We start from the raw sequence: 17290 nt of genomic DNA, 5'->3' as shown, positions 1-17290 counted from the left end.
AAAAGTGCTGGAAGTTGAATTTGGAAATGGTGTAAGAACCCTGGATAGCATCAAATTGTTTGCAATCTAGCAATGGGCCAGTAAATGTGACATTGTCCTTTCTTCTGGCTCCCTTTATCAGTCTCACACAACAGTGTTTTTCTTTTTTGTGACAGTCATGATTACAGTGTTGTGGAGTTATTTTGTTATTTGAGCAAATTTGAAATGCAAAAAAAAAAAAAAATGTTGTACTCCCCTATTCACTGCACTCTAAGTTTACTCAAGGACTGAGAAACCCAAAAATGGTCTATTGTGTTCAATAAAACCAGCATTTTTGTTCCGGCTGCAGGTTTTAAGATCTAAACAAAGACCCCCATCATCACAGGGTCTGGAATAACATTTCCGGTTTTCCCCTCTGAGGATGAGACTGGTTTCAGTGGGTGATTTAGACTGTATAAGGGATCTGTGTGTGCTCTAATTTTAACACAACAATCTTTAGAGATGGAGCTGACGTCTGTTTTGATGTGGTGTAGATTTCAAATAAATACTTATCTGTGGACTGTGAACAAATAGAGGTGGCAACTGGCAATCAAAGCAAAAAAAATGCTGGTAACCTTGCCCTGCCTGTATGCGGGGAAGTCTGTGTCCTGTTGAGGAAGGGTGAGGTGTTGTCTATAATAAGTAAGACAATCCTGGAGGAATTTAAATGAGTAGCACTATTTTGTGGCCCACAGTTTGGAAGATTTAAATATTTGTTATTTTGTCTCATGAATTTCAGGGTTTCAGGGAGAAAGGTGTTACTTTGTAAACAAAAGAACTAGTTAAAGAACTATTTATTTCTGATGTTCAGCTCAAAATCTAAATTAATTGGGGGAAAAAACAAGAAAATGTATTCACTTGAACAAGTTGACTTCAGTTCATTGGACATTACAATATAATTCAGTTTAGCAAAATAAGTGAATCAAACATCCAAACACAATGTAAGATATATGAAAAAGATATATGCAGAAACGGACATAAGAACGTTTAGATCAGGGGAGTCCAAACTCGGTCTTGGAGGGCCAGTGTCAGAGCCGAGTTGAGCTCCAACTCCCTTCACCACTCCTGCCTGGAAGTTTCTAGTACACCTAGAAAGAGCTTGATTAGCTAGCTCAGGTGTGTTTAATTGGGGTTGGAACTAAAATATGCAGGACACTGACCCTCCAGGTCCGGGTTTGGTCAACCCTGATTTAGAAGATGATTATAGAACCACAAATAAGCAAATATGAACATAAGATAAAATTAACATAAATAAAGCAGAATCTGCCAAGTAGCTATAGCTCAAGACAAATAGAGGCCAAAATACTCATGACAAGTTACAAATTTTATACTACATGAGGCATTTCCAATTGTAACAAACAAGTTATTAACATTTTATGTTAAAGAGAGAGCATAATCGCATATAAACCTGCATACTTCTCTAAGATGTCTCTGATATTGCTCCCTGTTCCTCTAAATAGTACCGAAATCATAGCAGATATTACCAAAATGCACCCATTTAATCCCACAATGCACTAAAATAAAAAGTGAACAAGCAGTGTAGGCCCATTCCAAATGACACCATAAACTCACCATAAAAATGCTGCTTGACTGTTGGGAAAAAGTCTGCTTGAAGCTGCAATACAGCTGAATTCTCAGCATTTGCAAGCACCCTCCTGAAAGCTAAAATGATGAATCATACCATATTGTCTCATGGACGTAATGGACATGTGAACGTGATGCCATTCTAAGCCAGCAGGACAGCAAGAGCACATGAAGTGTGCCATTTGGGATTGGTCATACACTCAGTGGCTATGAGTAGTGCTCTGTTAAGGTCACGCTAAATGAATATCTATGACTCTTCATTATAAATTCCTTAAACAAAGTTCAAGATTTCATTACTGTTGTAGCTGACAGATTGCTAAATTTCAAATGATCTTCAAATCAGCATAAGTGGAACTCTGTGTCCAACTTCACTCATTAGTTTCCAAGTGGTAGCAGTTATTGTAGGCTAAATAAATTAGTGTATAGGCTCAATTCCGAATGCAGAAAATGACACAAGTCACGTGGGAGCCAGAGTGGTTCTTCTCCAGACTTAATCTGATGGTTTTAGCCATCCAATAAGTTTTTTCTTAAGCAAATTTAATTCATATCAGTTGAATTATTCTGTTATTGAAAAGAAAACGCTGGCACTTGTCTGGGCACTTTTTTTCAGATCACAATCTTTTGACATTTCATTCATTGTTTGGCCAGTTGGCCAGAGCTGTGCTCTAGTTTGGTCTTGTTTTGCATCCATGCACTAGCACTGACAACACTTACCGCATCAATTCGCTTGCCTTTTACACTGATTGAACATACTGATACTGATGTTTTCATTATGTTATTTTCAATTGTGTTGAAATAAATATTATGTTTGACTTTATTTTGGCGTGTCGTCTCCCTTAATAATCTTTGAGCAATGTGTAACAGTATATTATAGTAAGTTACACCTCATAGCCCTTCTTGTAACAACATGGTAGCCTACACACAATTCCCTCATGCCCCTTGTCAAAAAATCCTAAAGCATTCCAATAGGAATTCTGTATAGGATTCCAACTAAATTCTAAATGGAATCCTATACAGTAATCCTATTTAAATCCTTTTGGAAAGGTTCCAAAATATGATATAAATTCCAATAGGATTTCTGTATAGGATTCCATTTAGATTTTCTATATGTTTTTGGAACATTTCCTAAAGGAACCCACTAGATTGTCTTAATAAGACTTATAGGACAGTAGGGTCAGTTTGTGTGATTTTAATGAAAGCTTTTAAGAATTTTGAAAGATAAATGTACACTTTTCTATTGTATCTGTGACTGTGTTTTTCAAAAACTCACCTTGACACCTTAATTATTGTGCAACCTATATTAGAGATCAGCATTAGTGCACAAACCTCTGATAATATTGATAGAAAAGGGCAACACATTTATGTCCTGTTGTTTTAACATGGTTAAATTTTAATTCAGTTTTGTGATAATTCAGTGTGGTAGGCTTATTAATTCAGTTTAATTCAGTGTGATGGGCTTATTAACCAGCAGAATCAAGCTTCATTGTATAAAATGTTAAATTTAAAAATGTTAACTTTATATTTGATTTAAGAGATGACCATGAACTGTATAACAAAACTAATAACTTATAATGAACCAAAACCTAAACTTGACTCCACATAACACACTGATTTAAAGATTTATAAATGTGTAAATGTCTAATTAATACTTGGATACCATTTATTTAGACTTATTTTATTTGAAATTGCTCTATTATTTTTTAATATCTGTCAAGTGACAAAAACTCTGAGAAATATTTAATTTAACTTAATGCTAAATGTCAAGCCCTGACATTTTTAAAGTAGATAGTTTTCGAAGTTCCTGAGTGGAATTATACAATTATATTTGTACATTTTTGTTTTTAATATCTTAAAATATGACAATATTTCCTATATATATATATATATATATATATATATATATATATATATATATATATATATATATATATATATATATATATATATATATATATATATATATTATAGGAAAATTACTTAGGCTACTGATGATGTCAAAGAATCAGGGTCAAGTCGAGGCTTAGATGCTTTGTTACAAATTAAGTTTTTAAAAATGTAAGCCGATTGAACATAAACAATTAAATTTTTCCCAAAAGAAGTTAAGAATTGTGTTGATTCAGCTCATTTTAAATTAGTTTGAACAAGCAGCAAAAATGATTGAGCGTAGGCTAGGCTACCCAAAGAAAAGCAAGCTAGTTTTGGGGAACCATCCAAAAAATATATGTCTGGTTAATTTCTATAATATTATATGTTTATTTGTGTGTTGAATATAATAACTGATGGTCAGACATGTATATTACCAATTAAAAGAGGTTATTAACACTTATTTTAGATCCAAACCCCAAACGCTGTCGATCGGCGTCGGTCCATTAGGTGGCGGTGCGAGCTGTCAGATGTGTAAAATACCTGAAAAAATAGCAGAAGAACCCCAAACCTACCTCGAAGAAGAAGCTGGGAGAATCATGGCTGTGGAAAACAAAGATGCTCGACCGGGGAAAGCTCCTAAAAAAGAGTCTCAGCCTTTGATTATTGCCAAAACTCCCGCAGAGGAGCAGCGCCTAAAGTTGGAGAGATTGATGCGAAACCCCGTGAGTTCCCATTTACCTAAAGCTGACGGTTTTGCCCTCATGCTAATGATGCTATTGAACTCTTGGAAAACACTGAACATCAAGCACTGCTAAGATAAATTTTTATTTTTATTATTTAAAAGGACAAAGCTGCACCCATACCAGAGAAACCGAAGGAATGGAACCCACGCGCTCCACCAGAGTTTGTGCGGGATGTGATGGGTTTGTGTTTGCTTGTTTACTGTCTCACATGTGGAGATGAGAATCAACAGTAGTGCTAAAAACACTCTCACAGCTCAGTTTGAGATCCTCATGAGCTCTCTATTACAGTACTGTTAGCAAACAAAAGTATGAGGACGTATTTTATCACCAAAACTACCGGTAATTGCTGGTAGTGAAAATGTGCTAAAATATAATGCAGTTTACAGAATGAGCCACAACAAAATGTATGCTGACATATGTAAACATCCAAATTAAAAGTAGACGCCACATAGGTTGAAAACATTTTAATTTTCACAAGAATCCTATTTTTTTGTCAAATAAGTGCTGCTGCAATGGGAAAGACACTTAAGCATTTATTTATTGTATTTTTTAAAAACAAACTCAACTCCGTCGAGTAGGTGTAAGTAACACATGTCCACATTCAAACATTTTGCAGTGGCTTAAACTGGTTATACAGTAGATTTAATTCACTGACAGCTGTGACCCAAATATGGTTTTTATTTGCAATAATGAATCATAAATGCAGCATAAATAACATATTTTTTGTCATAAGTTTCACACACATAAACAGACACACGCAAGCTCCAGCTTATTTTGAGTGTTTGGATTAGGGCTTTACGTTACTGGGAAAATATGTCATAAGTAGGGCCAGACAGAATCTGGAGTTTTTTTGTGTTTTTTTTTGCCATTTCTGCACAGAATTTTGTGATAAATATGGGAATTTCTGTGGCGTGATTTTGGGGAGTATCGTAAATTTAAAAATTTATATATTAAATTAAAAAAATAATACCTTTTCAACTTTTTATTTAATGTTTACAATGCAAATCCAATTAGATCCACTTATTTGATAAACAAAGCAGGTCTCTCATTTTAGTTTCAAATTAGTCAATAATATTACTGAATAAATATTAATTTACACACATTTACACAAGTAAATAAACAGACTCGATGGGTTAATAATCTGTAGAAATGTATGGATTTCTGCGTGTGCAGAATCCGTGTGAGCCTAGTCATGTGGTTAAAAATTACAATAAAGATATATCCTGAGATATAACTCTTATCTAATCATGGTTTTATGTAATGATCATGCTAAAATAAACCGGTAATATAATAAAAAGGGTGCAGAAACATTTAGTCTTTAAACACTATGAATCACCGAAACGTCTTGGCTGATATTTTGATCATTATTTGCTGTTAATTATTTGCATTATTTGTTATATCCCTCTCACTTTTAGAAACAGGTGATTCTGTCCCCTGACTCCCTCAGATTTACCTATAGCTCCAATATTTCCACCTGTGTTCTCTAACCCTCATACTTTTCATGCCACAACATAAATAATGTTCAAGATTTGCCCCTGGCCGGTTCTGCTGTCTTTTGTTGCCTAAGTGTACTTGCTAGCCGGCAGCTAGCTCTCTGCAACTCTCACATGATCGGCCACTGAAGCTAAGCAGGGCTGTGCCTGGTTAGTATCTGGATGGGAGACCACATGGGAAAACACATGGGTTGCTGCCGTAAGTGATGTTAGTGAGGCCAACAGGGGGTACTCAAACTGCAGTCTGTGTGGGTCCTAACGCCCCAGTATAGTGAAGGGGACTCTACACTGCTCTGTGAGTGCTGTTTTTTGGATGAGATGTCCTGACTCTCTATGGTTGTAAAAAAAATCCCAGGATGGTTTTCAAAAAAAGAGTAGTGGTTTAACTCCGGCATCCTGTCCAAATTTGCCCACTGGCCTCCTAACCATCCCCATATTGGCTTCATCACTCTGTCTCCTTTCCACCAATCAGCTAGTGTGTGGTCTGGCGCAATATGGCTGCCATCGCGTCATCCAGGTGGATGCTGCACACTGGTGGTGTGTGTGCACCCCCCCCCCCCCCCCAATATGTAAAGCGATTTTAGTGTCCAGAAAAGCACTATATAAATGTAAGGAATTATTATTATTTTTATTATTATCAAATTTTTGTCTTTAATTACTTTAATTAATCTACTACTATGTCCTAACTGGTGAAATTTGTATGAAAAGATATTTTAAAAATAGACTATTTTAAGGCAGTGTTTTGGAACTGATTGGCAATATTTTAAGGAATTATACATTAATTTATTAAAAAGCAAATTATGTTGATTATACATAAACTTTGGGTCACACATAGCTGACCCCCCCCCCCCCCCCCCCCCCCCTTTTTTTTTTTTTAAATGGCTGCTACACCCGCGGACACAGCTGCTGATATACACAACAATGTAGTATTTTTTTTGTAACACTGTATAACAATAATTAATCTGATCTAGCAACAGCCCTGTTCTGATGCCTTATGTTCACCTTTTTGCCCGGTCTAGCCAATAGCATAATAGCACCTACCGGGGAGGCGGCTATAAAGATAGTAAGGTCACATCTGCTTGGTCAAATTAGCATAAACAACCTATGCGCATACAACACACTAATACATGGCACTTTATATGAATTAGAAGTATGCCTCTTTGTTGTGGCTATTGTCTATTCTCTTATTGTGGCTAATGTTTTAATTGTTTAAAAAAGTCACAAAGGCATGTTAACATATAGGGGTGATGATAATAAATGATACAAATTACAAATCTTCATAAGTACAAATAAATGTGTAAGTTCACGCTACAACTGTAATGATAATGCCGTTTAGGAACATTTATTGACATCTAAAACATTGACATCTAATCCGAATTCATATTTCTTTAACAAGAGTCATGTGTATTAAAGTAGGGATGCACCAATTATTTGGCCACTGAAAATTATCGGCCGAAATGGCTGAAAAAGAAAAATGTCTTTAGATTAATGAACATGCTAAGATGGTTTGTTACTGCGCTGACCTAAGTGAAATATCGTAGAGCACACAGTTGACTAGTCTAACTTGAGTGCGCATTGCGGGCAAAGTTTAAAATAGCTCAATATTCCACTGTGGATTTTTCACTCATGCACATGTGTACTTGTCTATGCATGCACCGTACATGTTAACCAGAAAAGCAAAGCATACTCAAATAATGCACTGACAGAACATTTGTGTGTAGTATATTCTTTGACTGTCAATAAAAATTCCCTGTCCATAAATTGTGCTTATTTTTTTTTTATAAGTATAATTTAATTTACTGAGTTCAATTTTAAACGTCTTACAAAACTATTTTCTATTATACAGTAAAATAATAAATAATTATTAAAATGCATTTTTGTTTTTGGACAAGAATTTTCGGTTTCAGCTCAGAATTTTAATTTGGGTGCATTCCTAATTTAAAGCATTTCAAGATGATAAAACTGCAGTCAGCACTTAATAATGCACAGAATCAATAAAACTGAAAGCTTCAGTCCTTTGGTGTGGATGCACAATGCACTGATAGAAGCCAACCAACTGCCAGACTATAGTCTGGCACATCTTGGACAGCCCACCCAACAAATTGAACAAATTAAAAATGAGCTCAAACCAGTTCCAACAAGCAGTTTTAGTTCTGAGAGGCTCCCCTAATTTGCAGACACCAATTTTTAATACTAGGAGAAGACCCTCTCAATTGTTCTCTTTGTGAAAGTACATTAGCTATTAATCAAATCAAATCCCTGTTATTGTCACATCACAGGCAGCATGTGTGACGATGAGTGAAAAAGCTTAGGTGCAGGCTCCAGACACTGCAAAATATAGTGCTGTACATTTTAGGCAGTATACAAGATACAAATATACATAACACAGTGCAAAATACAATAATGGAGCCAGATCAGTTCCAAAAATAATACATTCCCAATTCACATTTACAAAATTTATTTAGTAAATTCTAAATGTTATTTGTAAAAAACGCAAATCCAATTTGTAAATTCAAGACACAATTCATAAATGCACAAATCCAATTCGCAATTCGTTAATTTAAGATGCAATTGGTAAATGGCCAAATCCAATTCGTTAATTCAAGACACAATTCGAAAATACACAAATCAAATTCAGAAGTTCAAAACAGTTTATAAATTCTCAAATCCAATTCATGAATTAAAAACACTATTTATAATTGCGGAAATCCAATTCGTAAATTCAAAACCCAATTTATAAATACACATCCAATTCGTAAATTCAAAACGTAATTCGTAAATGCACAAATCCAACTCGTAAATTCAAAACACAATTCATAAATGCACAAATCCAATTTGTAAATTAAAGACGCAATTCAAAATTGCACAAATACAATTCGTTAATTCAAGATGCAATTCGTAGTAAGCAAATCCAGTTTGTAAATTCAAGACACAAAATAAAAAAAAAAAACACGCATACGATTCAGAAATTTAAAACACGATTCATAACTGCATAAATCTAATTCAGAAGTTCAAAACACAATTTATAAATTCTCAAATCCAATTCATGAATTAAAAACACAATTTATAATTGCGAAAATCCAATTCGTAAATTCAAAACCCAATTCATAAATACACATCCAATTCGTAAATTCAAAACGTAATTCGTAAATGCACAAATCCAATTCATGAATTTAAAACACAATTCATAAATGCACAAATCCAATTCGTAAGTTAAAGACGCAATTCAAAAATGCGCAAATACAATTCATTAATTCAAGATGCAATTCGTAACTGCACAAATACAATTCGTAAATTCAAGACACAAAATAAAAAAAAAACACACATACGATTCAGAAATTCAAAACACAATTCATAACTGCACAAATCCAATTCGTAAATTCAAACCGCAATTCGTAAATACACATCCAATTCGTAAATTCAAAACACAATTTATAAATGCACAAATCATTATTATAAATTAATTTGGAGAAATAGTTATAATTTTTACTTGTGAATTCACACAGAGTGTTTAGATTTTTTTTTTAATTGAATTTGTGTATTTTTGAATGGTGTTTTTAGTTTACAAATTGGAATTTTTAAATGTGAATTGTGCTGTGCATGTATTAGTTTTATTTTTGCAAACATATTATTTTTGAGACTTATCTGGCTCCATATACAATGCTTGCATTCAATCTACATTTAAATACATTCTTTATATAAATAGACAATCAATATGTAAAAATACACACGTTACACACTCTTATAAATACAAATAGTGTGCAAGATGAACACATATACACGTAATTTGACTGGTGATGAGTGATTTATGTATTGATATGAAATGAGTTCTAGTAGATTGTGTCGGCTTTAATTCTGTGAGGAATTTCTTTTAGTTCATTCATCTGAAGAGATTTGTAACACTTAAACCAAATACATTTTACATTTAGAGTTTTTAGCAAAAATAAATTGTAAAACCTTTATATAATCTAACCTCAGTATACATTTTCTCACCATGAAAGTAGGCATTTTCAATACAGACTCCTCTGTATTGACTTTGTATCGAACACAATCCATTCGACAAACATTGCTTCTGGGGTTTATGACTTACTAATTTACTCTGTTACATTGAAATGTAGGATTTCTACAACAAGAAAAGTTAATAACGATCCAATATTTTTATTGATTTACTTTGCAATACAATTTTATGTGGAATCATATTTTATCTATCACAGATCCCAGTGTTTTCAGAATTTCTGTCATTGTGTTGTATTATAGCTTGTTTTTTTGTTCTTTATTCCCTCAGGTTCAAGTGCTGGAGCAGGCAGTGGTGAGTTTCATGTGTACAGACACCTGCGCCGCCGTGAGTATCAGAGGCAAGATTTCCTGGAGCGATTGTCTGATAAGGTATGCTTATCTGTCACTAAATCCAATTGCTTTCAACTATATAAAATCAAAAATGGATATTTGTGAGTGCAGTGAATTATATTAAATTCTAATTCCACTTAAGTGAACTAAAAATATATTTTCTGTGACTAAACTAAAATTTTGTTAAACCATTTTAATCTTACACTTACCGACCACTTTATTAGGTACTACTCATTAATGCAAATTTCTAATCGGCCAATCACATAGCAGCAACTCAATGCATTTAGGTCAAGACAATCAGTTCAAACTGAGCATCAGAATGGGGAAGAAAGGTGATTTAAGTGACTTTGAATGTGGCATGGTTGTTGGTGCCAGACGGGCTGGTCTGAGTATTTCAGAAACTGCTGATCTACGGGCATTTTCACGTACAACCATCTCTAGGGTTTACAGAGAATGGTCTGAAAAAGAGAAAATGATCGTGAGTTGCAGTCGAGGGGCAGTTCTGTGAGCGCAAATGCCTTGATGCCAGAGGTCAGAGGAGAATGGCCAGACTGGTTGGAGCTGATAGAAAGGCAACAGCAACTCAAATAACCACTTGTTACAACCGAGGTATGCAGAAGAGCATCTCTGAACGCATAACACATCCAGCCTTGAGGCAGATGGGCTACAGCAGATAAGACCACACCGGGTGCCACTCCTGTCAGCTAAGAACAGGAAACTGAGGCTACAATTCACACAGGTTCACCAAAATTGGACAATAGAGATTGAAAAAACGTTGCCTGGTCTGATGAGTCTCGATTTCTGCTGCGACATTCAGATGGTAGGGTCAGAATTAGGCATCAACAACATGACAACATGAATCCATCCTGCCTTGTATCAACAGTTCAGGCTGGTGGTGGTCGTGTAATGGTGTGGGGGATATTTTCTTGGTACACTTTGGGCCTATTAGTACCAATTGAGCATCGTGTCAACACCACAGCCTACCTGAGTTGCTGCTGACCATGTCCATGCTTAAAATAATGTTGCTTTTCAGTTTATTAAATGGCATGCTTTTGGAAATTTCTCCATTTCACACTGACGAAAATAAGTCAAAAGGTGCTCAGCATTCACTCAACAAATGACATTTGCTGTTTGTTCGAACTAATTTAAAATAAGCTGAAATAACACAATTTTTTGGGGACGAGTTTTTGGGGGACAACTTAATTGCTCAATCCACTTAAATTGTAGAAACTAATAAGTTATCTTAATTCCTTCATGTTGTCCCAGCACAAATTGATTGTGTGCAACCCTGCATTTTTTACAGTATAGTTGTAAAAACATAAAATAATGGAATACTTACTTTTTCCTTAGTGTTCTAAAGTGTGTAATAGTATCTTAAGCACTGACCTATTCATTTCAAATTGTTTTTCTGCTTGTTCAAACTCCTTATACTCAAACCTAAAAACTTTGAGTTTTTTGGGGGGACAACATAAATGAATTGTGTGGAACCCTCCATTTTTTTTACTATGTAGACATACAATAAAAATCAGTTCTCTTATAGTAAACTAAAATCCTTAAACTTGTGTTGTGGGGCTTTTTTTGGGATATACACTTTATTTTTTGGTTTACATTCTTTTCAGTTGAATTAACAGTGTTTTTTTATAGCTTGTCATGAAAATATTTATAATTTTTGTATTGAGGCATGATGGTGGTGCAGTGAGTAGCACGATTGCCTTACAGCAAGAAGGTCCCTGGTTTGAACCTCATCTGGATCAGTTGGCATTTCTGTATAGAGTTTGCATGTCTGGGTGCTCCGGTTTACCCCACAGTCCAAAGACATGCATTATAGGTGAATTGGGTAAACTAAATTGTCCGTAGTGTATGATTGTATATGTGAATGACTGTGTTTTTATGTTTCCCAGTAATGGGTTGCAGCTGGAAGGGCATCCGCTGTGTATAACATATGCTGTATAAGTTGGTGGACCCATGATCAATAAAGGCACTAAACCGAAAAGTAAATAAATAATAAATAAATGACTTTTTGTATCAAATTGATCCAAACAAACAAAAAAAGAAAAATGCATCTTTCAAAAAAATATATACAGATTTAAAATCGATATTTAATACATGATAATTTTTTTTTTTAACCATGGCATTTTTGTGGGGTAATTTTAAATAAATAGAATAATAATAATCCTAGGAGCAGGTGTGGAATGCGGTTCTTCCTGATATTTCAAGCGACTTGAATAACAGAATTTGGGTGTGGTGTGTCAGAGTAGCAGTGAATCAAGCTGGCATACATTCATTTCGATATTAACTATACTGTTACAATACTCATGCAAAGCAATTTGATTTAAATGCATGCTGTTGTTCAAAAGTTTGGGACTTAAACATTTGTTTTTTGTTTTCATGCTCAACAAAATATTTATAGTTTAACATAACTATATAATACTATAGTTATAAATTTATAAAAATATAGTTTTTAATATATTTTAGAACATTATTTATTCCTGTGATATGAAGCAGAATTTTCATCTTTGTTACTTCAACATGAGTGTCACATGATCCTTCTGAAATCATTCTAATATGTTGCTGGTCGTAAAATTATAATTTTTTTTAATTTTATTCATTTTGAAAACCTTTTTGTGCTAAATATTGGAAATGCAATGCTTGAATAATGTTTAACTAATGCAGGGTATCCGTGGGGTCTTAAAGTCTTAAAATGTCTTAAATTTCAAAAACAAAGTTTTAGGCCTTAAAGTCTTAATCTCACTCAAATGTTGTGTTGTAGGTCTTAAAGCATTTTAAACGGGTCTTAATTTCCCTATGTCCAAGTGAAACTACCCAATCGGCCTGACACCCAATCACCAATAATCCATCTCAAAACTCTTTTATTTATATATATATATATATATATATATATATATATATATATATATATATATATATATATATATATATATATATATATATATATATATATATATATATATTTATTTATTTTTCTATATATTATACGTTTTTTTTTATCGCAAAGAGATACAATTCACAACAGTTGTTAGACATGTTTACAGCATTTTTAAAATTAAATTCCTTAATAAGGGAAAGCAAACTAAAGCAACTTTACATGATCTTCTATTAATACAAATTATATTTTGCTATTTATTGAAGTAACCAGGCCATTAGAATAATCCTTAGCGTTTAGCTATAGCTTAGTGGTAGTATAAGTCTAAAATTTTGTTCATATCGGTGTTAAAAGTGTCTGAAAAAGTCTTAAATTTGATTGAAATCTGCAGAAACCCTGTAATATATTTAAAATACTAGTTAAAGATTGGTAAATATGAATTGTTTGAAAGAATTCTCTTCTGCTCACCAAGGCTGTATTTATTTAATAAATATATTTAAAAGTACAATAAAAACAGTAAAAATGTGGAATATTATATACATCTGTTATATGCATGTTATTATATTCATCTTTTATGTACATTTCTTTGACTATATACATCAGGGGTGTCCAAACTCGGTCCTGAAGGGCCGGTGTCCTGCATAGTTTAGCTCCAATTTCCCTCGACACACCTGCCTGGAAATTTCTAGTATACCTATAAAGAGTTTGATTAGCCGATTCAGGTGTGATTTAATTTGTGTTGGAACTAAAATATGCAGGACACCGGCTCTCCAGGACTGAGTTTGGACACCCCTGATATACATATTCATGTGATTTTTCAGCATCATTTCTCAAGTCATTACAAGTCATTTGTACTTGCGTGTATCTTCATTAAAAATGATATTTGCAAACACTGCTTTTCACCTTGTTTTCAGGTCTTGTTCTAAGCTATTGGAGTATGTTTTCTAAGATCAAAGTTAAATGCTGTTCTTTGAACACGTGTGCAGTCAAAATGGTCTCATTTAATTTGTTTCACTCTTGCAGCAAAAGCTTGATGAGGATTATAAAGAGAAGCTGAAGGAAAACCAAAAGGCTGCTGAGGACAGAACAGCCAAACGCAGAAAGAAGAGGTTTGATTCTTGGTTGACTTCAGATACTCTAGTCTCTCTGGAGAATCTCCTGCGTTTCTGAATCTCAGTTGTTCTTTTGTGTTATTTAGAGACAAGTTGAAACAAAAGAAGTTGATGGCCAAGAAAGCCAAGATGGAGAGCCAGAAAGAAGAAGGTCAGAGACAATTCAGCCGTCAACCCCTTGTTCATATTCAGTTTAGAGTCAAATCACTTGTTTATTTTTACCTAAAAGCAGAAAAGCATTTATTTTTAATGAGTTAATCCACTAATATAAGCAAACATCTTTTGTAATTTCAGATTAATGGTATTTATCATTCAGTATGTTTAAATTAGGGGTGCTCAAACATTTCGTATGAAGGGTCAAAAATTAAATATCATTGAGACCACTGGGCCGACAGTAAATAAACCCAACTACACTTACTGGCCACTTTATTAGGTACAGCTTACTAGTACCGGGTTGGACCTCCTTATGCCTTCAGAACTGCCTTAATCCTTCTTGGCATAGATTCAACAAGGTTCTGGAAATATTCCTCAGAGATTTTGGTCCATATTGGCTTGATGGCATCATGCATTGCTGTAGATTTGTCAGCTGCACATCCATGATGCGAATATCCTGTTCTCAAAGGTGATCTATTGGATTGAATTCTGGGGACTGTGGAGGCCATTTGAGTTCAATGAACTAAACGTAAAACAGAAACAAAAAAAATAATATTCTACAAACTCATGTAAACCCCTCAATCATAATATTGTTTAATTTGATATAAGGGAATTATTTAGATAACTGATGTATGAGCAATATCACACAAGTAGCAGTACGATATGGCTGTATTTCACCTTTAGTGTCCCAACAGTGATGATATACAGCCATATAGCACTGCTGCTCATGTGATTTTTGCATTTATACAACAGTTCGATGGCATAATCATGTGTATAAAAAAAATCAAACACTGAGAGTCTCAAAAAATCCTTATGAACAAGGAACTACTTTCTTCCGCCATTCATTCAGCTGATGTTAGAACAGCAAAAACCGTTGCTACTTCACCAACGTGACTAATTAACCCAGAAAAATCCATAGCAAACGCTACTGGATTACTATGGTATAAATACAGCACTACAACATACAAAAGATAGAGATTGACTTAGAAAATCACCTACCTGTTTTATAATGATTTGATCAGCTGTAGTTTGAAATTTACACTTGAGTTTTTCTCCTCTGAAGGCTTATTATGCAGTCTCTGTTGCCATCTTTTGGCTGAGTGTTAACTCTTTGCTCTGCTCAGTATGACAAGCTGATGGATGCCAAAGTGCTGTCTCAGAAATGACAAATATTTAAAATAAGCACTATCCTTATAAATAAGCTGCATAGTTACAATCTAAACTAGTACATTCTTGCCTAAAAAGCCTCAAAAGTTCATTATGTTGTCCAACAGTTGCAATATTTGTTAAACTGTAGTGAGTTTATTGATTTACTGTCACTATGTGAGTGGAGTAATACAGGAGGGTGATGAGGCTGTTATTGCAGAATATCACACGGCTATCAGCCAATCAGATTCCAGAACCAGACAGAACTGCTGTATAAATGTAAACAATACTGGCTGTGCTTCAGTTTTAAAAGTAAAACATACCCATGAGTCTGAATACTCTTTAGGTCACAGAACATTCTCCTCATTATAGTCACTGGATCTGTTGAGTCTTAGTAATTGCAGCATTCCACTTGTTGTGAGCAATAATGTGTTTATCACACTTAATACACTTCATTAAACATGTACACACAGACACATAGACACCTATGTGCTATAAAACTGTAGGTTAAATATGTTTATATATAATACTTTTATCTGATTTTAACTTGAACTTATTTAGATTGTAATGCAATAATGTGCACCATTGTAAAGCTGCTTTTGAAACTAATTATTGTAAGAAGCGCTATAGAAATAAAATTGAATTGAATTGAATTTATCTGCAGACTCTGAGAAGTCATCGTCATCTTCAGCTTCTGAAGGAGAGGAGAAAGAAGATGATGCAGAAGTGCCCAGCTTCATCATGGGGAAGAGATGAAAGGATGAAGGTTTCCAGCATATACAGTACCACAGCAGTGAACGTTTTACTCAGATCTCTGAAAAAAAAACAACAGTTTTTCAGAAGCTCACTGATGTATTCTATGACTAAGTCAGATGCTAAACACTTCAATTTGACATTTTACAACTTTGTTTCATTTTATTGGAGTGTTTGTGGTAAACTAATGTGACCAGGTTTGCCTTTTACTCTGTTGTAAATATTTTTTTTAATAAACAAAACAAATGCGACGACTACATTTTAGTTTTTCTTGAAACATTCAACACACTTTCTTTCAGCTTTGTTTTTCGAATCGTTTGAGTGTATAGTAAATCTGACTAGTAAGTAAGTCTCTCTCTCTCTCAATGGTTTTAATGGTGCCATTTTATGTCAAAACATTCAACCTTTTTATTCATTCATTTTCTTTTTGGCTTAGTCCCTTTATTAATCAGGGGTCGCCACAGCGGAATGAACCGCCAACTTATCCAGCATGTTTTTACGCAGCGGATGCCCTTCCAGCCCAGTACTGGGAAACACCGATACACTTGCATTCACACACATACACTACAGCCAATTTAGCTTACTAAATTCACCCATAGCGCATGTCTTTGGACTGTGGGGGAAACCGGAGCACCCGGAGGAAACCCACGCGAACACGGGGAGAACATGCAAACTCCACACAGAAATGCCAACTGATATAGAAAAAAAGTACTTTATATATACTCTCAGAAAAACGTGTGTTTTTACATTTAAATTTACTTGGTTTAAGTTTGAATAATATTTAATATTTTTTTCTTTTTTTAAGGTCTGATATCATTTCTTCCAACATTTCAAATGAAAAATATTGTCATTTTTACTTTGTTTATTGGATCAAATTAGTCATTTGTTGAGTTTTAAATGGTAATTCAATTAGGAAGTATAAAAAGAGACATCTTAAAGGGCACCTATTTACCCCTTTTTCAAGATTTAAGAGAAGTCTTTTGTGCAGGTCTCCAGAATGTGTCGAAAGTTTCAGCTCAAAACACCCATCAGATTATTCATTATACCTTTCAGAATATTGGGATTGCCACCTCTGAGCACATTGTAGCTGTTTTTATTGCCTGTGCTGTTAGAGCAAATGAGCTAGTTCTCCTCGCCCCCCATTCCCACGTGCCTGTCAGAGTGTGTCCTCATCTCCTACTGCATCTGATA

The 17290-nt window shown here is 34.3% G+C and overlaps 1 protein-coding gene across 1 annotated transcript; it reads left to right on the top strand.

Moving 5' to 3' along the window:
• The first annotated feature begins 4018 nt into the window (after window positions 1–4018).
• On the top strand, window positions 4019–16356 carry prkrip1 (PRKR interacting protein 1). The gene is made up of 6 exons (XM_056457050.1): window positions 4019–4190; window positions 4313–4391; window positions 9990–10090; window positions 13959–14044; window positions 14134–14198; window positions 16011–16356. Exons 1-6 carry the CDS (start codon window positions 4065–4067, stop codon window positions 16100–16102), a joined length of 549 nt encoding a protein of 182 aa, XP_056313025.1. The 5' UTR covers window positions 4019–4064; the 3' UTR covers window positions 16103–16356.
• Window positions 16357–17290: the final 934 nt, after the last annotated feature.

Source organism: Danio aesculapii, chromosome 5 (genome assembly GCF_903798145.1).
Source record: "Danio aesculapii chromosome 5, fDanAes4.1, whole genome shotgun sequence".
Lineage (NCBI taxonomy): Eukaryota > Metazoa > Chordata > Actinopteri > Cypriniformes > Danionidae > Danio > Danio aesculapii.
Note: the sequence above shows the minus strand (reverse complement) of the source record. Positions and strands in the feature narration are given on the sequence as shown.

Coding starts and splice junctions, on each gene's coding strand:
- prkrip1 (XM_056457050.1), top strand. CDS start 4,065: ATGGCTGTGGAAAACAAAGATGCTCGACCGGGGAAAGCTCCTAAAAAA. Junction 4,392..9,989: donor GTTTGTGCGGGATGTGATGG/GTTTGTGTTTGC, acceptor TTATTCCCTCAG/GTTCAAGTGCTGGAGCAGGC. Junction 14,199..16,010: donor GGAGAGCCAGAAAGAAGAAG/GTCAGAGACAAT, acceptor ATTTATCTGCAG/ACTCTGAGAAGTCATCGTCA.